At 40.0% G+C, this 22,180-nt stretch overlaps 1 protein-coding gene across 1 annotated transcript in view; it reads right to left on the bottom strand.

The window, feature by feature from the left end:
- TEAD4 (TEA domain transcription factor 4) overlaps nt 1-22,180 on the bottom strand; it is a 59,448-nt gene that overhangs the window by 26,483 nt on the left and 10,785 nt on the right. Inside the window, exon 3 of the mRNA XM_035313295.1 lies at nt 17,665-17,919. Within this exon, the coding sequence (XP_035169186.1) occupies nt 17,665-17,671 (7 nt within the window). The 5' untranslated portion in view covers nt 17,672-17,919. The remainder of the gene's footprint in view (nt 1-17,664; nt 17,920-22,180) is intronic.

The raw sequence follows: 22,180 nt of genomic DNA, 5'->3' as shown, positions 1-22,180 counted from the left end.
AACAAAACAAAAGAAAAAAAAAAAAAACACTTATTTACTGTGAGGGTGGTCAAATACAGGAAAAGTTTGCCCAGAGAGGTTGGGTAGTATCCATCCTTGGAGATACTCAAAACCCAACTGGACAGTTTTGTGCAATTTGCTGCAGCAAAAGAGTAATCTCTCAAGAGAACCCTTCCAACCTAAATGATTCTGTCATTCTCTGAAACTAAGACTAAGAAAATAAACAACAATAGGTAAATATATGAAAATGGTTGCATGTGATTTTGGAGTGTGAAATGATACAGTAAATTCTTCAGAGAAGACAGAGACAAGTAAGCTTAGTTTTGTGGAAGATTATGGGGAGCTCCAATAAGCAGGAATGTGGGGTACTGTCTGAAAGAGGTGAAGAAATCCTTGTCTGAATATAGAACAGACAGCCATTGCAGGCTGAGACAGGCAGAATAGGTCCTTCAGGGCAAAGGGAATGAGCAGTGTAGGAAAATGAGAGACCAGTACAGGGATACAATAAAAGACAGTCACAATTATAAATGGGGAAAATGGTATTTATTATCAGCAACATGAATGAAAAACACAATGAAACATGAAGCTACAGAGTTACAAGTTCAGAATTTGAAATTGCTTGGAATGACAGCAAGAAACTGCAGAAGAATGAGATCCAGGATTTAAAAATCAGAAAGAGAAACAGAAGGCTGAGCTACTGACAACTTCAGGAGTGAACAGAATAAGATTTAGACTTAATTCACACCTATCACCACAGAACTGAGTGGACACCAAGATACAAGGCAGACTATGCAGTTCCATAAACTGGCTCACATGTATCAGCTCTTAACAAATATCTTTTTTTTTTTTTTTTTTTTTTTTGAGCAGGAGTGTGATGGAGGAATAAAAAGCAGACAGAAAAGCAGTAGCTACACATCTGAACTCTAGGCTGATTCAAGGCAGGAAACATGACAGAAAGAGCAGACTCTGCAAAATCACACAGCTGTGGTGACCACACTAGTAGTGACAGAGTACCTCAATTAAAATTTGGAGTGGGAAGTATATGGCTACAATGTCTTATATGGCTGCAACTGTTTGAGGAATGGAAAAAGAATAAACTGGGATGCAAAGCCCCACAGTTCTTGTGAAGCTTATTTATAACTGTTAAAAAGACTTTATTTTCTATGGAAAAGGCATGGGAAAAACTTGTACATTAAGACATCACAGACATCAAGAAAGCAAACAGAGATAACAAATGTGATTTTTATTCAGAGAGTTTACTCTTCCTTGAACACATTGGTTTTATTCTAAATCCTTTTTAACTCAAGACAGAAAAATAATTAATGTAAGGATGGATTCTGTGCTACAGATTCACCAGCCAAACCTTTAGGGAAGGGCTGGCAATGTTACTAATTCCATCTATTTCAGAGAAGGAATGTAAATTTCCATGACTGCATTTAGGCCATGTTCACCAAAACACAGGTAGGATGGGAAAGTGTTTTACATTTACAGATGTTAATCTTTTTCTAAGGGTATCATTACCAAAGTTCTCCTTATTCTCCTTGTGGAAGGATCAGGTGGTCTGTAGCAGAGACAAGAAAACAGCTCCAGCTCCTCTATACACAAATTAAGAACTGCTTTAGTGCACGATGCACAGCATCGATGCACAGTACATGATGCACAGCATATAATCACTGACCTCTTCAGTTCCCAGTTTCAGCATAGCATAGTGACATGCCCAAGAGAGTTTTATGGGAAGAGATGCTATTGTTGCTACATTCCACCTGGCTGTTTTTTCAACCAATGTAACCATTTTTACAAAGCTAATACCCATTACTAGTGACAAATATCGAGACCACCTTTCTTTAGTGCCAGGAATAATATTTGTAGTTCTTCAAAGTCTCCATGTGTTGGACATGGATCCAAGTTGCAAGGTAAGTAACTACTGAAGTGATGCTAAGAGGGGCTGCTCCCATAGATATTGGAACATCTAGAATTTCAGGACAGTTTGGAACAATTCAAATGTGGGAAATAGGCAGAGAACAAGACAAGGTGCTCAAAACACATTATCTACAAAGAAACAAGAAGGAAAATGTATATACACCAAGATGGCCTGTTGTGGAACAAGGGAAAATGGTTTAATGGAAGAGAGAGGAAAAACTAGCCTTGAGAAGAAGTGGATGTGAAGAATTTCATGCATACAAACTTTAAAATGATGCGCATTGGGTTATACTACAATTTGAACACATAGAAACACTACAGACACTGCTCAAGTATGGGTCAGCCTTGCATTACTAAATTTTAATGGATTATCAGACAGTTATAATAGATGGTATAGAATAAGATTAGATTTGTTGTGATTCCATGGAAGTCGATAAATTATACAAACTGGCCAGTCTGACAGAGCACTGCCTATGCTCTGCTTCAATAGTAGAGAGCTGCAAGGCTGTATTTGTGTATGAAGATGCCATGAACAGCCCTGTGCCAGTCACAGTTGATTCTAGCCATCTCCAAAACGGATGAAAACATTGAAAACATCCCTTTATGTACCAAAACCTCAACCAGTCAAGAGAAACACATGCCACCTTTGCTCAAACATTTCAGAAAGGGCAATAGCCACTAGAAGCAGGAGACACATGAGGAGACAGACAAAAGGAACCACAAAAAGGAGATGTGAGGATGTGCAAAAGGAGACATGCAAAATGTGTGAGAAGATACATTTGGAGGAAAAAAAAAAAAAAAAGAGAGAGAGAGAAAAGGATGAGACATGGAAGGAGATATTCTCGGGGATAAGGCTGGCAAAGTAATTTTGGAAAGAGGTGCTCTATGGCAGAGAGGCTGCAGATGCAACTGCAGCCCATGGAGGACCCATGCCAGAGCAGGGACAAATCTGAAACAACTGCAGCCCAAGGAGAACCCATGTAGGAGCAGAGACACAGTAAGAAATAAGGAGCACTGGAGAAAAAAAAATGCACCATCTGCCACATCACCAAAGGAGCTAGGAGGGACTAAGTGAATAAATACAGAGAATAAAACTAGGGAAACTGAGACTGGAAAGTGGGCTGGAGAGGCAATATACTGAAGTCAAGCCTTTGGAAGTGGAAATTGTTTCCTAAAATGTATGTTTAACTCTTTGTCTTTGACAAAACCAGCCAATACTGCAAAGCAGGCAACGCACTACACTGGAGAACATTGAGAGGAAGGGAAACTATCATAAAAATTATACATATTAGAAGCTGGTGTAGAAATTCTTTAGAGAGAGAACATTTAAGTATGCATCCCCCAGATTTCCAGATTTAGAATTTACTTTCCTGCTTACCATCTTTCATATAAACATACAAGACTTCCTCTTCCAGAATTTTGTCCCCACAAAACCAGGAAAAAAGAAAGGTGGCAGAGTATGTTAAACAAATAAAGATACTGGTAGAAAAAAAAAAAAAAAAAAAAAAAAAGACCACCCCCACAAAGACATGAGCAACACAGGGATTATTAAAGATGGAACTATGCAAATTGCCAGGCTCAGTAATCTCTGCAGCAAGAATGTATTAAATTGCCATGAACCAAAACTGCAAGAGAAACAAGTCCTAAGTGTCTTTTGTTTATTAGAAGTTAGATGTAAGCAGGTGCTACTCTACTGCAAGTCTGAAGGCTCATAGCCTATGGCAAGCATTTTATTTGTTTCACAGCTCTGGCTGTTGGGTAAGCAAAGGCTAGCACTCCTCACTTGGCCACAACAGGCAGAGCTGTCATAAAACATTGGATGGTTCATTTTTTAGAGTCGTGTAAAGTGTCCCTCGGTAATCTGATCATATGTTGTGTTCTTAGAATAACTCTTGCTGAGGCCTGCCATGGTCACCAGAACCTGCCAACAGTTGTGCCTCCTCTGTCGAAACTACGCATTGGGTTTCATGAAGCTCTAGCCAACATACCAACTGCAGCCCAGGACCCAAAAGCTCTTTATCCTCCCCTGAAGCCTTCCCCTTGGAAGCATGACATGAAAAAGAGAGAGAGAGAGAGAGAAGTAAAGAGATACTCTCTCATATTCTTTACTTCTCACCCCTCACAAATAAATTTCTAATGACATCAATTTAACTCACACTCCCTCTCACACTGAATTGCAAAACTGTGCATTTCAGCAGCTACCAGGAAGACATTGCAAACAGAAGTGAGTAAAGTCACTTTTTGATTCTCCATTCTACACCTATGATCCTTTCAATGTAAGAGTAGAGAAGTGACTATGTCCAAGAGAGAGGGGGAAAAAGTCACGGAAATTCCACAGATAGAAACCATTTCCAAGCCCACCTCAAAGCTTCATGCTGGCTTTCTGCTAGTACTGGTATATTATTGCTTGTACAAGAGGCAGAAAAGGTTTCTCTTTAAGTCTTGATATTTCTTGCACACCTGTTTTCAAAGACAGGTAGAAGAACTAAAAGCACTCTTCTGTGATGGATGAGAGCAAAGAACTCATTGTGATTTCTGCAAAATCCTTCCGGAAGGAAACTGCATGAAATTATCTGTTTCTTGGTAGCAATTTCTGTTCCCAAAGCTACTGTGTGCACCTACCTACCTGTGAAGTGCAGCAAAGGCAAGAGATCTAAAAAAGCAACTATCCAAGTGTATCTAGTGAAAGGTTAATCAAAGCAAGGTCAAGAAAACCACCTCAAATATCATTTCAGACTTCACAAGAAGGATGTGGATCTGTTAGAACGGGTCCAGTGTAAGGCCACAAAGATGATCAAGGGGCTGGAGCACCTCTCCTATGAAGAAAGGATGAGAGATCTTGGGATGTTCAGCCTGAAGAAGAGAAGGCTCTGGGTAACCTTATTGCAGCTTTTCAATACTTAAAGGAGGCTTATAAAAAAGATGGAGAGCAACTTTTGCTCAGGCAGACAATGACAGGACAAGGAGGAATGGCTTTAAACTCAAAGATGGGATATTTAGATTAGATGTTAGGAGAAAATTCTTGTCTCAGGGTGGTGAGGCACTGGAACAGGTTGCCAAGAGAAGCTGTGGATGCCCCATCCCTGGAGGTGTTTAAGACCAGGCTGGATGGTCTTAAGATCTTAAGATCTCCTATTTTGTGAATTTGTCTATAAAGTTTAAGACTTTGAACTCTATCTCTACTACAGTTCCTTCTCATTCTCTTTCTGAATTTTGTCTTTGTATATCACATATGTAATACAGTGATGATGTTCGGCACCCAGGCTCTTCAAAAGGCTCAATTCTCCCTCCCCCCTCCTTTATTTCTGCTCCCACTTCTACTCATAATTCCACTACCAGAGTTGAGGCTATCTCCAAAGTCAATAAAAAAATTGCAATAACCATCTATTCACCCCTTCCTTTCCACCTCTCCTTGGGACCCTCCATCCTCCACTTTCCCACCATTAATCTCTAAATCTGCTGTTTCCTCTTCACCGTTCTGGAGTCTTCAACAGTAACTATAAATTAAATATACTGAGCAAATAATGCAGCATGGTGTCTTGTTCTTCCCATTCATCTGGACTGCAGCTGTGGCAAATCCATGTGGCAAGTCGCCGCAACAACAGTATACAATCTCAAGAGTGGCATGTTCATTTTAAGACAGGAGTTGCAGACAACTCTTTAAATGATATATTAACAAACTTAACTCTGATCAAATTTCTTTCACAATTCTTAACAACCTGTATTTTTCTTCCTAAGTTCTATGCTGAATCCAAACATATGTAGGAAGCAATAAAAGAACTTAATACATAGTTATGATTATCATACTGGGATCCCTTTGCATGAAACAGACCATAGAAAAACACATTGTAGTTTACTGCAGTGCACTGGTCTATCCTATGAAGACATCTCTCCCCTGCCACTGCAGAATTACAGTGCTTAGCAGTCAACTATGCTTAGTTCTTGTAGCACAGTTACACATACCAGAGAACTTTATATTCAGCTGTGAGATGAAAGTTTCATCACTGTTATCATTCTTGAATCTTCTGTTTTAACCTTCCATGAGAAAATTCCCTGAGCTCATTACAGTTCCTACAATAAAGTTTTGAGATGAAGACTCAAGAAAAAAAGCTGAGCCAGTCCTTCTGAAAAAAAAGTCAAAACAATCATATCAATGCAAACATGATAATGAAGTGATTAGTACCACCACAACGTCAGCTCTGTCTTGACATAGCTGTTTTCATTATTCGACTGTGCAAATTGCTCAGCTCCTTTGTTCTCTGTAACAAAACAGAATCATAGAATCTCTGAATGGTTTGGGTTGGAAGGGACCTTAAAGATCCTCTAGTTCCAACCCCCCTGCCATGGACAGGGACACCTCCCAGTAGACCAGGTTGCTCAAAGCCCCATCCAACCTGGTCTTAAACACTTCCAGGGAAGGGACATCCCCAGCTTCCCTGGGCGACCTGTCCCAGTGCCTCACCATCCTCACAGAAAATAATTTGTTCCTTTTATCTAGGCTAAATCTTTTAGTTCAATACCATTACTCCTTGTCCTATCAAAACACTCCCTGATAAAGTCGCTCTCCTACCTTCTTGTAGGCCCCCTTTAAGTATTGGAAGGCCACTATAACGGCTTCCCAGAATCTTCTCTTCTCCAGGCTGAACAACCCCAACTCTCTCAGCCTTTCTTCATAGGAGAAGTATTCCAGCCCTTTGATCATCTTTGTATCTGTCCTCTTGGCTCACTCTAATAGGTCCATATCCTTCTTTGGTTGGGATCCCCAGAGCTGAACGCATTACTCCTGGTACGGTCTCACTAGAGCAGAGTAGAGGGGGAGATTCACCTTCCTCAACCTGCTGGCCATGCTTCTTTTGATGCAGCCCAGGATACGGTTGGCTTTCTGGGCTGCAAGCACACATTGCTGGCTCATGTTGAGCTTGTCATCAACCAACACCCCCCAGTCCTTCTTATCAGTGCTGCTTTCAATCCATTCTCCTCCCAGCCTGTTTTTGTGTTTTGGATTGCCCTGGCCTTGGTGCAGGTCCTTGCAGTTGGTCTTGTTGAACCTCATGAGGTTCTCACAGGCCCTCCTCTCAAGCCTGTTCAGGTCCCTCTGGATGACATCCATTCTCTCCAGCCTGTCAACCACACCACACAGCATGGTGACATTGGCAAAGTTTTTGAGGGTGCATTCAATCTCATTTGTCCATATCACTGACAAAGATGTTAAACAGTGCCATTCCCAATACTGTCTCCTGAGGTTTGCCACTTGTCACTTGTGTCCACCTGGACACTGAGTTGTTGACTCTTCAATTGCAACAGCCCAGTTAAAGAAGTTTTAAAGCTGTTAAGAAGACTTTTAAAGAAGTTAAAGCTTTATTTGCCAGGGCAGAATATGTTAGTTAAGCTAGGCCAGCATCTCTTTATTAGACTCGTTTAGAAATTTATTACACTCGTTTAGAAAAAAGATGCTGCACTTTTCAACCCCGGATCTAAATGTACTTTGCAAAGATGACAAAATATAATTTCTTCTTCTCATATATGGGAAAATTTGCCTGTGGTTGTGAAACTCAAGTGTTTCATTTAATAAATGATCTGAAAAACAGAACTGTCTCACATAAAAGGTCTTTTTGCTGAGAAGGGTAATGTCTACTTATCTCTTTTTCACTGTTTAAGATGCTTCATGCAAGGTACATGAATGAGGGATAAAAATTACAGAGTCTGCAGTGTTTGGGTAGCTTCTTATTGGTTCCAAATAGTAAGTGGAGATATATGAAAAGTCAGTCATCTCATGAGTAGTTACAGCAACAAATTCTTCACTCAACTTGAAAAGCTTCCCTCTCCTCAGCCGGTCATTTCTGCCCCTATGATATTTCAGTATCTCCTGTGTGCAGCCATTCCAACTAAATTGCTGGAATAAGGAGGATGGAAGGGGGAAGCAGACATATACTACTCTAATTACCAAAATTAAAAAATAAGCACCCCCCTTGGGTTTTGTTGTTTTTGTTTATTTGGTGTGTGGGATTTGTTTTTGTTTTTGGTTGGGTTGGGTTGTTTTTTTGGGCAGTAGGGTGAGGGTGGGGATTGTTGGTTGGTTGGTTCTGGTTTTGTGTTTTTCTTGTTGTTGTTGTTTGTTTGTTTGTTTGTTTTGTTTCCCTTCCAGTTTGTTCCCTTTGTGGCCATGTGGACCACAGTGCTGGCACAGCAGAGAGAATAGAATAAGAATCAGGGTAGAACTTCTTAAATCAATTTTGCCAGCAGGGAAACTGCAGCCGGGAATTGTATTCCACCTAACTGTAGAACATAGACTGGTAAGAGAATGGGCAATGCTCTTTCTGTCCTTTATTCATTTGTTTAAAGACAGAATTAAAGCACCTCCTAATTACTGCCCCAAAGGTACAGGAGGTTATTCCTTGGAAAGGAGGGCAGCAATGCATGTATGTAGCAATCCTTCACCATTACCCTAATGGGAAGCTCCAGGCTATGCAGTTCTGCACCACCCTCAGCCTTGAGTACAGTGTTTTTCAGTGCATCAGTTCAACAGCCTCATCAGCTTTTTTTCCCACATTATCACCTCAGGACATAGAAATGTAAGCTAATCCAGCAAGTAGGCAGGAACTAAGACTGATGAGAATCTTAAAGAAATTGTCTAGACTGATTTTGTCTGGGAAATCCCAAAATCACACCAAAGCAGCTACATAGAGTCTTTAAAATGCCACAAAGTGTGGCATCAGATAACACACGAAAGAGCCAATAAGAATCATGCATGGAAAGGCATGTTGAACTTTCAGTCTCATAGGCCACCTGAAAATGATAACGTTGTACAGGCACAAGAATATTTTCCTCACTAAGGCCCATGTTGTTAGAAAAACTTGACCATTGAGGGTAGCACTGAAACCTATGCTTAACTATAACAACATCCTCTAGTTCTCGTGAATCCAAGTTCTATATTACCCAACCAGACATCTGCTAAACTCTTTTTTAGGTCAATTAATGTTTTGTCCACCTGTTTCAGTAACTTCCAAGGGCATCTGAAAGCAACTCTCAACAGTCCTCAGTGATACTGCCTCAAAGGATACCAAAACTTCAGCACCTCTCCTCCTCCTTTTGCACTCAGCTGCCTCTGTTGGCAACAACAGTACACTGTTCCTAGCAGATTTCTGCTAGAAACAGTACACTGTTCTGCCAACAGTACACTGTTTCTAGCAGATTTCTGCCCAAGTGCTAATCTTGCGCATGTACCCCGATGGCAAGCTAATCAAATATTCAAAGTTCCAGCCATGACAGAAACCAGAGCTAAAAGGGATCTGTGAGATCCGTTCAGCCAGTTGCTGCCTGACCAACAACAGGACTGTTCAGTTCTCAAGGCATTTGGTCTGGTCTAGCTTAGCTCTTGTATTCTGACTGCTTCACTAACCTGAACACCAGGACCCAGTTCTTCTTTGTATGTGGAAGATTACTTTAAGACATCAGGTTATAGTTTTATCGGAAGCTGAGCCTAACTGAATGGCTGACTACTGCTGAAAGAGCATTCACCTTTTTCATTAACTCCCTCTCACCAGATTATTCCATAGATAAGGTCAACACATTCTGTAAGAGGTGAAAATTAAGTAGTGATCATTGCTGGTTATAAGAGAACATAGACAGAAAAGCTTTACAGAAATGAAGGCCTTGTTCTGTGAACTTTGTTCTGGGTAGCTACCCAGGATCTGGTCTGGATAATAGCTGAATTCTGCCAAGCTCATAACATTTCTTTACAGCGGCTTGTGATTTTTTTCCCCCTCTTTCTTTTTGCACCTAACACTGGAGCACTTCTCTTCTACATTATTTAAACACATGTTCCCTTACAGTTTATAATGTAACCTGATAGCTGGGCAACCAGGATTCAGGCACTGGCACAAAAGCAGGAACAGGAGGCTGAAAAAGCTATTTAAGCTGCAAGGAATACCTAAAAATGCAAGTGGATCCAGAAGAAAATTCACAGATATCTATGTGCTTCATTTATTTTGTAGACAAAGTTTGCTGTATCTAGAATCACTTTCCTCCAGTTTTAGCCATAAAAATATCGGGCTACACATGAACAGCTTAAGTAGATCTGGCTCTGCCTCTGTGCCCAGGAACAGAGGAGATAACCTTTGAAGTTTTTTTATAGTTCTACAAATAAAGATGAAGACCACACATTGTTCATGTTGAAGAAAAGCTTAGAAACCCCAGTGAAGGTTTTAGATACCATTGTGCTAAATAACACGCTCACATGTGTATTTCCCTGTAACACCATTGTGATTAGAAGTGGGCCTATGCCCACTGCACTTGCAATCAACAGCTTGGGTTACTCCTATTGTGTTATTTCATCAAGAGCTGGTTACACGAGTGGCATTCCAGTCTGTAGACACTAAGATCCTGAAAAGGGATTTGTGATTACTGTGCAAATCATGCTCTGACGAAGAGAGTGATTCTTGAAGACATTTTAGGTGGAAGCTTTTCAGTGAAAACAGTGTCATTTCCTGTTCAAAAAGCTAGGGATAGAGCAAGACTGTCTGTATGTGTGCATGCAATGAACTCCAAAGAATTTGAAGGAGTACCCAGAGGATGGGTCAGAAGTTCAAGGTGACAAAAATGAGGAACAGCTGCTATGTACCCTTCAGCAGCAGGTGCACCCAGGCCAGAGGTTTAAGTCTGCTCTGCCAGTGACCAATAGACTTGTGAGACCATCTGTTTGGGTACAAATTACACACAGCCTTCACAGTTTTGCTGCCCAGATCTTTGCTGTACACAGACAATATAGGGTTTGTTATGGATTAGCTAATGAGCAACTGTTAAAACCAACACACAGTCCTAGTTCTCCTGTGTTCATTATCTGGATCCTAATACAAATGAGAATGCTTCCTCATCTTATAGCTGTAATAGTCTTTATCTGATCAAGCATCTTTCCTTCCTTATAGGCCACCCCGTAAGATGCTGGAACCTCAGAAGGCTATGTTGACTTGTCTTCGTTTTGCTTAACAAAAGTACAGGGATGTTTTGATATGCAATATGACATAAGGCTTTGCTAAGTTTTACATCACACCCGCCCTCCAGCTCTAAGACACACCTTTAAGAGAGACTTCATTCGTGTGACAGATTTTATTTGCTTGCACTGTAAAAAGAAAAAAGGCTAATTTTTTCCTGTGCAATCTGTGCATTGATGCTCATCAGCTCTCTGTAGATGCAAACCCTTGCTTGAGAAATGCTATCATCCCCCTCAATAATCAACGGAATTAAGACAAATTCAGAGAAAGCATTCCTTGTATTTATCTTGAAGTTCTCTTTTCCTGTTGCAGACTTGAGAAGTCTGTGTCTTCATTGGTCTCATTAACTTTTTTTTGGTTCAAATGAACCCACAAACAGTATGTAACATAGTACCAACAATTTTGAAAAAAAAAAAAAAAAAAAAAAAAAAACACAGATAGTCAAGGTGGAAAGCAATATTTTATCACCAGCTAATGGCCACTGTTTTCTATTTCCTGTATTAAAATGCTGTGTATAAAATTATATCCAATCTGTAATCCAAGTCTCATTTATAGAAAAATCTGCTACACGAGGACATACTTTAGCACTAGTTTTGCAAATACATTCCTTAATAGTTTTATCTAATACAATTTTTAAAATCTCAAGTAACAGCTTTTCTAATCTAACTCCTTATGGAAGAGATCTCTCAGTACTGAGCACCGTGCTATCACGAAGCTTCTTCTGATATCCATCCTATATTCCTTCTTTCTCTACCATTAATCCTAGTCATGCTCACATGTTCCACATAAAATCCCTCTCTCTCCCCTAAATGTTAACACCCTTCAAATATTTTTAGACTGTTATTATGTGTCCACCCCACCCCCCACCATTCAGTCATCACTTAGCCAAGCTATGTATATTTAGCTACTTTAATCTTTCCTCCTAAATCAGTCCCTTCAGCTCCCAGAGTTCAATGTTAAGTCTGGTATGCTCATTGCTCTTCTTAGAACTCAATCCATGTTTTTGAGATCCTTCTGGTAATGTGTTTGCAAAAGCCTGGCCAGAAGAGATTTACATGTTCTTGTTTTCAGGCAAAAAGAAACCCAAGCCACTGGACTCGATTAATTTTCATTTTCCACAGCTGATTTTGTTCCCAGGTTTTGGATTCAACCCGAAGTTATAAACAAATGTTTTCTTTATTTAAGAGCAGATTTATTTAAGAACATACTAGCAAATATTTGGATTCAATTGTGAAGTAATAACGTTTTTAAAAATGGAATGAAACACTACGGCTTTCTACTAGGCTTTTCAGAACACAACTGGAAACACATAGTTATCCAGAAGCACAGCAGAAATAAAACAATGACTTGAAACAAGGGAAAAGGCTGACAAATGAAATTGAAACCTTGTCTCAGGTAACAAGATAGAAGGAGTGGATGCAACTACAAAGCATATGACTGGCTTACTAAACTAGAAATGATTTAAACTTTGTGCAATTTACAACATAAAGAATTACACTGCTGACAGTAAACTGCTACAGATCAGCTCTATCTTGGAGAATTACTAAACATTTGAAATTTAGAAATGAAAAAGCCAAAGGAAGAGACAAAAAAAGCAGTGCGCTGTTGCTAATGAAGGAAGTTACATCAACATGAGAAAAGCTCTGGGGCTGCAGACAGATATAGTGGGAAAATCTTGATTCCACACAGCATACTTGGTTTTAGGCCTGACATATAAAAATGGGACTACAAAATTGCTAAAATCATAAAGGGACATGAAAAGTTATGTGCCCACTGTTTAAACAGCAGAATGAAGAAAAAGAAAGTAGTCACAGTCATTTAGATAACGTGTAGGGCACAATAAAACTGCTAATTTATTTCTGTTCACCAAGCATGTTAAGGAAACATGCCACAGCCAGTGTTATCAGTTCTATTAATTGCAATTGCAAGCAGTTTCCTAGTTGGTAGACATTTCAAAAGTGGTAAATACCTCTATACTCAGGAAATGCTCATAGAAAAAAAAAAAGAAAAAAAAAAAGTTGTTTTTATGTTCACATGGAAAAATGAGCAGTTAAACTGACATAATTTAATATTAAGAAAACTAAATTCTGCTTAGAAAGGAGATGGAAGAAGAAACTTGACAAACGGCAGCAGAAGTTTAATCTGTTGCAAAAGTATCCAGAAATCTGGTTCCACCTAGTTAACAACTAAGAACTAGAACTACACATAAGCAAAGTTGAAAACTGACTCAGTGAAACCAAGCCTTGTTATTAAGCAACTCCGAAAACATCATACCAATCCTCAGAAAAAGAAGAACAGAAGATGGAAAAATCTGCATCCTGACAGAATCTACGTTTTGTCTACCTTCTAGTGTTTAAAATGGAAGATTCCATTTTGCTACCAAAACTGTGGGATAAAGGGTCATTGTATGGTTCATTAGGTCAAGATAATGGAAGGAATAGGAACTGCAGAAGTTGTTTTCCCTGACAGATATCACAGCTCAAATCCAAATTTTGCTGTTACCTGGGCCAGCCAGTTCAGTGGCAACTGAGTATATCCTCAGCAGATTCCAATTGCTTTGATTGAAACAATATCAGGTGAGACTCTGAACAAGCTATAGAATAAAGTATTAAGACCTTGAAAGCATTAAAGGTCTTGAAGGTTTTTATAATTGTAATAGCTGTAATATTCCTCCTTCCACTTATAGAGGAAAAGTGTTTATGAACTGGGACAGGCAGTGTATGTTTTATGTTTCTTTGGGTTTGTTTGCTGTTCAGATTTGCTAGATTAATTTTTGAGGTTGGGGAAAAATATTAACTGGTAACATATCCCTTTGAAATGAAGACTATATTCTGCAATTTACCTAGACACTTCAAAACAGGGGTAGGAAAAACTACCTGAGATATGGAGGTTTTCAGCATCAGAACGACCTTTTATAGCAGCTTGTTTCATATTGCAAGTTCAAATCTTTGCAGTTCACTGCCTCTTCCAGGTTTTAACTATTAACACAGTTAATTATGTTTCTCCTGCCACTCAGACTCTGAGTTTTGAACATCTTTAAATATTTGCTCTTTGTCATATCAGGACTTAAACAAACAAACATATGGCACCAGACTGAGAGATGAGTGCCCTCAGCTATCAGCTCCACCCTGCTCAGCACAGAAGTTATGAGCCATTTGAAAGCTATCTGCTGAACTACTGCCTCCTTCAGAACAGTGGCCGATTCCAGCTCATGTTACAAAAAGGTGCTCTAAGCCAGATGTTTGTTCAGTGTTCAGAAGTTTGTTTGGCTAAGCCAGCTCAGCAGTGTTTTGTTAAACTAAATCTCACTTTACTAGTTACTTTTTATTTCTCCATGCTCATTAGTGTTGGGGACTCTCGCTCTTAAGGATCCTCATGCAAATCACATAAAGGTACTAGGGTTTTTCTCTCCTCTTTCTCCAGATCGATACTGAAGATACCAGGAAATACTGACTGTAACACTGAATTATGTGATAATTTATTTGGGAGAAATGATAGAGGTATTATTTCTCCCACATAAAAACAGATGGACAATGTAAAAGCCAGATTTGTAATACTGTACTCCCATGTTATTCTAGTAGCAAGCACTATTATGAGAATTATCCTTACAAGACCTTGGTGGTACCAGAAGGCACCAGATCAGTCAGTTAATGGTGTCCTGGACTCACTGATACTAGTATCAATACAAAGATCAACATATCAGGATCCCATATATGACAAAACAGCTTTTCATGCCTTGAGCAGGTGGTAAGCAGAGACTATTGGTAGAGAGAGCGAGGTCTTGCGTTGTGAGCACTGCTGTGGTATAAGCTTACCCAATGAGGATGCTGCCTATAGTAGTACAGTATGTCTAGGAGGTAAAAAGAATTAAAGAAAAGAAAAAGGCAAAGGCATCAAGAGCTTGACTGGCTTGCAGGTAAAGCCAGAATCATGTGTACTTGATTCATTCCATACAGCAGCAATAAACAGAATGTCACCTGAAGAGCTACAAAAAGCATGTGAATTCTGAAGAGGGTAGGGAACATGACCATGAGGCCAGTGTATAAGCTGAAATGCACATTTTGGTGCAATTTTAAATGTATCCAATCAAAACAGCAGAAGTTCTTCATAATTATGGCCTGGTGCACTTTAGCCTGTTCAATGTGTTCACTGGTAAAAGCTACTAATTTCAAACTGATAACAAATTGCCTCCCAAGTGAAAACTATATAAATGACACACACAAGAGATCTTTGGAAATGAAACATCATGCAGAATAGTAAGTACCACACAAGCCAGTCCTTACTGGGAAACAATGAAAAGGTTTGTCTGTGTGGAGCCAGAAGCTGGACTTTATGATACTTGTGGGTCCCTTCCAACTTGGAATATTCTATCATTCTGTGGTTCCCGTTTTTCAAGGAAAAGGTGCATATGCATTCTCTGTAACTCACTGAATGAGACTTGAGAGGTATTATGTGCAAATCAGTCATGGGACAGCTAAACAACCTTCCCTTGGAGGCAGGTCCTGCTCCACCTACAGCCTGTCCTGTTCTGGGACCTGGCTCATAAGCATTGAGAAGATGAAATCAGGGACTATATTTGTTCTCCCTGCCCGGTCATATCTTTCTATAGATCCCAGGCTGCGCCCTGCTTCCTTGGCATGGATCCTAGAGGCTAGTAAGCAAAGGAGGGCATAAATCTGAGCCTAGGCGTCTGTCAGGAGTTCATTGAACTAACTATCCATGCTGGGAACAGGTGCACTGAAGGCAAGCAGGGACACTGTCCTATTTGGAGTAATGAGCAAGGGGTTGGAGAAATTTTTTTCATTTCATCTCCCAGAGCTGAGCCTAAACTTTTTAGCCTGAAAGTAGGTTATTTACCTTCTCTAACTCACAAGTGCAGTTAGAGACTTTCCACAAAATGCCAGTCTATGCTAGATCAAACCCCAGCTAATTCTCATTTGCTTCTGTAGTTCATTCTACTTCACTTTTATTTTTGCTCTCTCATTTCTTTTCCAGTCCATTTCACTCCCTGCTCTGACATATTAACCCCAAAGCTGAAGTAGTTCAAAGGCTATGCACAGAATGATTAGTGAATGAAGACAGTCTTTAAACACAACAGTTTCACCAGTAATATTAAAAGTCAGCTGTCATGAAAAGTAGCACAGACTTACAGCAGCAAGGAGCATGTCTCTAATCTATGTTTCATTACCATAAAGCACCATGGGATGGATTTTCAAGTAAGACTTTAGTTTGAATAACATTTTAAGGAGGCATTGTTTCTGTAAGCAGCAATCCTATCCTCACCTTAGTTATAGATCCTCATTCCCATTTCCATCATTCTTTCTCTAAATATCAGCACAAGCAGTTGTGTGGCTGGGCAACGAAACATATCAGTAAGTCCTATGCAAAATGAAGTTCACTCTCTCCCCCTTTTTCTTTGTGTTAGTACTATGGATCAGTTCCTTGGGCAGTTCCATGGCATAACCATAACAGTATTAGTGCCAACGTAGGGCACATCTACATCAGAATATTCTACATCAGAATATTGACACTGCAATTTAGGGTGATCAGTCTTACTCAACATATATTTGCTCTGTTACAGATATAGTGATGCACGTAACCATTAAAAACATGGATTGCAGATAAAGCTATGTAAACAAAATCCCACCCATGCCCCCTTAATGAGGGTAATCTAATCCCTAGCTCAAAGAACAATGGCCCGATGGGTGGACAGAAATCTGCAGAATGACTTGTGAAGTGTTCCATATGAAACTTCAGGACAGGGCACTCCCATGGTGGTGTCTGCAAAGAGACACAGATTCAATTGTAAAGGAAAAAAGAAAACACTGCCTGGGCAGTGACAAGTCTGTCTTACATAAGATCCTTGCTAGCGCACAGTTTTAACCTTGGACTTTTAACTAAATACAACTATGCACTCTCAACCCGAGCACTGCTTTTGAGTCATAGAAATACCAGGTGGCTCCTTCCAAAACTCTGAGGTAGAGAATGCAGCTTGGACTTGCTTTTTGTGGACAAAAATCAAGAAATATTGTTTAACTGTGGAATGGGTCAAAAGATTAATTCAAAATCATGTCTACTACCTAAGAAGTTGACTTCTGCTGCAACTGCAAGCCAGCACTTCTGTGTTAAGGACTGGGTAACTAGCTAGCTGGTTGAGAACAACTCACGGGTGAAAGGCATTCATGCCAGAACTGAAAGACGGCTAGCTACAATGAAAGGGTGCATCAATAAGAATATGTTTTCTGTCCTTCTTAGGATCACAAAAGTATGACTAGAAAACTAACTGTAGCTGCTTGCACACCACCAGCAGGATCAGTGGGAGATTCAGGAGCTGAATTTCTGTGTCATAGCAACAGACACATAAGCCTTTTCCTGTTAGGATAACAAGAATGTTGGGGACAGCAGTGAGAGATACCTTAAAAGATGGACTTAGTCACTTCATGGAGCCATATCTTCCCAAAATTTAGTTCAGCAGCATGCCCAACTCTTGGACCTACCTTATTGATTTTCCCCTGAAAAAGACATCCAACCTCTAATTCTTTCTGATTTGCACATGTATGTGTATACAGGATGTTAAAATCTTATACTAATTAAAATCTTTGTGGATTTTCCTAAATACAACTTGAAGTGACCAACTGCATCAGTTTGGGGTAGCTTGAGAAGAAAGCATTCATTCAGAACATAGGGTGGTAGAACTGACTTGCACAGGGTAGGCTGTCTGAAACTTGGTGACGTGTCCCTTCTTTCTCCTTACCATACATCTTGCCTTCGTCTGACAAGATAATCTTCCGCCGTCCACATGGTGGGTAGATGGCTAGCGCTTCCTGGAAGCTCTGCTCAATGTCCGGACTCCATACACCCTCAGCATCATTGTCAATTGGTTTGTCCAAGGCCTCGCTGCCCCCTGAGTCGTTGCTCCCCTCAGGGGAGGTGGGAGAGCTCCACTCGTTGGAGGTAATGGTGCCAGCTAGAAGCTCCAAGGTGCCACGTGGAGAAGCAGACTCAGAACCTGTGTTGACAAACATATCCCATCCATGAGTTAGAAATCCTCCTCTCTAGGAAAATGAGGCTTTACTAAAGAAACAAACAAACAAAAACAAAAAAACTCAGTGAGGAGAGGTTTTATTTCAAGTTTATCTTAAAAGGTAAATTGATCGTGCTTGATTTCTACTAATGTTGGAGATGAAAACCTTTTCTACAAATGCTTCTGAAACAATAGCCTGCTCCAGTATCTGTCTGGTTCATTAACTCTCTATTACTTTCCAATTCTACTCAGAAACTGTCCTCTTGCCTATGTCTTCATCTCCTAATTTCCTTCTCCCGATGCTGTCATTAATTTTGAAAGCGTTATTTAACTTTCTGAAGCATGCATGCAGTGATTCAGTCTGTATGAAAGACTACACAAAGCAAAGCAGCGATGCATTATCTACTCATTACTGAGCACTGGAGCTGAAATTTTCTCAGATGCTGTTTCATTGCTTTGGAGTTAGCCGTCAGTGCCACTTTTAACACTGACATTTCTTCTCAAGGATCAACTGCACTTCTAAAAAGCAGTTCCTGGAGCCAGGCAGTTTAATGCAATGTCTCCCAAATCTCAGCAATTATATTCCTGGCAGGAGCCAAAGGCACCATGAGTAAAAGGATAAAGGCACTAAGTTGCAGGTTATGAATCCCAGTTGCTTGGACTGTTTCTACTCCTTATCATCAGAACAACCTTAGGCAAATTCCTTCAATTCCCTTTGCCTCTGTGTCCCCTTCATCCTTAACCATTCTTGGGCTATTAAACTGCCACTAGGTAGGAGCAGAAACATTTTCAATTGAACCTAAGCAGGCAGCTGCTAGCTCTTGAAAACTACAATAAATTGCAGTCTACTTATAAAACCCTATGGTGGAGACTGAAGTAATTAAGTGGAGCTGTAAAAACTTTCATTCAGAAAGCAAATTCAAACCATACAGCCACTTCCAGTCAGCCATATAGAAGACAAATGTCTTCTAAGGACAGAAGATCATTCCCTGCCTTAATTCCAAAGCTGTTTACCTTTTTAATAGTTTCATTATCTGAGCCACAAAGAACGTTCGCAAGCCACCATCTGAGACTCCCCAGTTAAATGACAGTGTTCAAGATTTTTGTGTACCATCATGTTCAGGTGGGTAGCGAGAAAATAGAAAATAACAATAAGGCTTTTTTTTTTTTTTTTTTTTTTTTTTTAAATCAAAATCAACAGAATCATCAAACCTGTACTAAACCAGAGAATGAGGAGAGTGCTCTGGCACACCAAGTCAGACAAGCTCAGAAATACCACAGTACAGGAAGACTGAAGATAACTTTGAACACGGTCTATGAGGCCTATGTCAAAAACTAGCTGGACAAAAAATGAAAAGAAAGTGTGAATATGCCATGCCCTAGTTGGCTAAATATATATGATTTATATGTTATATAAACAACAACAACAACAACAAAAAAAAACACAAACACAAAACACAAAGACCCATTCGTTCAGCTTCAGAAGTTCAAAAAGTAAGGGTTGAGGCCTCCAGAAACTCTCCTGACATCAGCTTACCAAAACATTACATGATACACTCCTTTTTAGCCTTTTGTTGTTGTTCTTTGGATTTCATGAGTAAAAAAAATCTTCTCCACAACAATGATAACTAGATTTTATATTTTTTTTTAGTTAAAAGATGAAAATCTTGAGAACATTATTATTTCAAAAGGTAAAGCTGTAAAAAGAGTGGACAACACTAGCTCTCAGATGGTTTTGGTGCTCCTAAATGACATTAGACAGCAGCAGATATCTATTTTACATCTCTATAGCCTACCAAAAATATAATACTGGGCATTTGAATAATTTCAAGACAGTATACTTCTTACATTATGTTGCAGCACTTTAACAACTGGCTCACAGTGAAGTTTAGAAAACCCAGTATAAGATTTAATTTTTGTTAGAATGTTTGGAATATATGAACCACTGGTATGGCGTACCATTGTCCGTCCACCCATTTCAATCCTTACATTATATTACTTGAATTCTCTTGACCCATACTACAGATTTTCCGAGCTATAATAAACATGGGAAGGAAGAAAAAACTGTGAGGGTGAGTGGGGCAAAAAAGGCAGTTCACATTTGGCCTCTAGCTGTAGGACAGACATCCGAAGCACACTGTGAATGACACTAAAGCAGGCAGTGTGACTTTGAGATGCCCTGCAACGAATGGCAACAGTTGGTTCCCTCACCAAGCAACCATAGCCAATACAACTGCTTTCATTGGCAGATGCTCAATTAAAAATAAATAAATTAATATGTGGTCAATTCAAGATAACCTCTTTCAGGGGAATGAGAGAGAGGTAAGCTTTCCACATGGGGACTTGATATAGAAATAAAAGCTATCTGTTTCAGCTGTTCTTTTGACATTTTCCCAGTAGCTGTTGACACTTTCCATATTTGAAGCACATTAAAATCTCCACAAACACAGGACACAGACTAGTTTTAACTTAGTTTGGCAGACTGAGAAATGGAGAGGTTCAGGAAAAAAAACCTCAGGTTTGACATAGTAAATATATTCATAGTATAACCTGCATTTGGAGCTGCAGGTCTCCAAACAGACATCAGGCTCTACACCAAGTGAAAAGATGCTCTTAACTGCTAACTGCTCAGTTGTATGACTTCCAAAGCCAGTCACTTTGCTCGAGACAAATCCACTCCCTAGCAATCCATACAAGTAGACAATGCTATCTCCTGAAGAATGTATGGCCAACATAAACATAAGAAGCATTTTGAATTCAGTTCAAGGCTTCATATCTACACCAAGCACTTTCAGTGACAGAGGAAGCTCTGAGTCCATTCTGATCCAAGCTCCAGAATTAAGTGGAGGAGGAAAAAAATACACTGTTCAGTTTTGTGACAACTCCCAAAACTCTATTCTCTCTTCTCCAAGCACTAAAGAAGAGTTGCACTAACTCCAGCAGATGTCACTTCTGTATTCAGGGAAGTCCACAAAACCAGAGACAGCATTTGTGAGCTTTAACTCACGTTGGTGAAAAACAAAGCATGCTTAGCCAGTTCTTTCCCCTTTTGAATCCCCTGGATGGGCACATGTATTTTGGACATACTCTGACTCCTTTAATCCTTTCTCATTAGAGCAAGTTTTGCCAGAGGTTCCAGGCTTGGCATTTGTTCTCTTCAGTTTCTGCTTTTGAACCTTACACTCCTTCACTCTCACATTTCTGGTCTTGTACCTTACAGTTGTTCTTATTCTGAACCCATTCTTTATTTTACTGAGAAATTAACTACGTTCCTTTGTGGTCTCCTGTGATGCATTCTCTACCAGGATAAAAGACACACAGGCTCATCACAGCACCTCCACCTCTTCACCACAGTATCTCTACTTCCTTGTTACATCTGTTCAAACATCTGTTCAAATCTCTTACATCCTGTTCAAACACTGTTTCTTATCCACTCGGTCTCTGTTCTTATTTCTGTCATGGCCCATCTCTTAACACAAATCACAGAGACAGGCTTTGGGGTCAGTGGAAAGCCAAGCTGTGAAAAAAGCACATAAATATTTCACCTCCAGCAGATTCAGTTTAATTGTTCTGATGCTGGCAATTTCAACGCTAACTCTCTCACACATAGCATCTCATTGAGACTCAGAGATCCTGCAAGGCCAGAGAGCTGCCAAGAGCCCTTCAATGAGGTCTCATTGACAGGGAGCGCATCTTTTACCAACTCCTTAGTCTGACACATATATTTCTAATATCCGTCCCACAGTCATTATCGTCAGTAAAAATTCCCCCTCAAATGTTTGTGGCAGCTGTTCAACACAAAACACTTTACTGAGGATATCTATAAGTACATCTGTGATAAAAGGAAAACTAGAGAAATTGTGAGCCCTCTCAAGAAGAAAGTGGGAAACCTAGATATGAAGAAGACATTTTTTTTTGCCTCAGTCTACACCAGCAAGAGCTACAGCCACATAGCCAAGCCCCAGAGGCAAAGGCAGGGACTGGGAGAATGAAGAACCACCCACTGTAGGAGCAGATCAGGTTCAAGACCATCTAAAGAAGCTAAAGGTATACAAGTCCATGGGAATTGAAGAGATGCATCTGTGGGTCCTGAGAGAACTGGAAGATGTAGTTGCTAAGTCACTGTTCATCATATTGGAGAAGTTTGCAGATGACACCAACCTCCATGGTGTGGTCTACATGCTGGAGAGAATGGATACCATCCAGAGGGACCTGAACAGGCTTGAGAGGAGGGCCTGTGAGAACC

This window comes from Oxyura jamaicensis, chromosome 1 (assembly GCF_011077185.1).
Source record: "Oxyura jamaicensis isolate SHBP4307 breed ruddy duck chromosome 1, BPBGC_Ojam_1.0, whole genome shotgun sequence".
NCBI classification, from domain to species: domain Eukaryota; kingdom Metazoa; phylum Chordata; class Aves; order Anseriformes; family Anatidae; genus Oxyura; species Oxyura jamaicensis.
The sequence above is the reverse complement of the archived record's forward strand: the minus strand, read 5'-3'. Positions and strand labels throughout refer to the sequence as shown.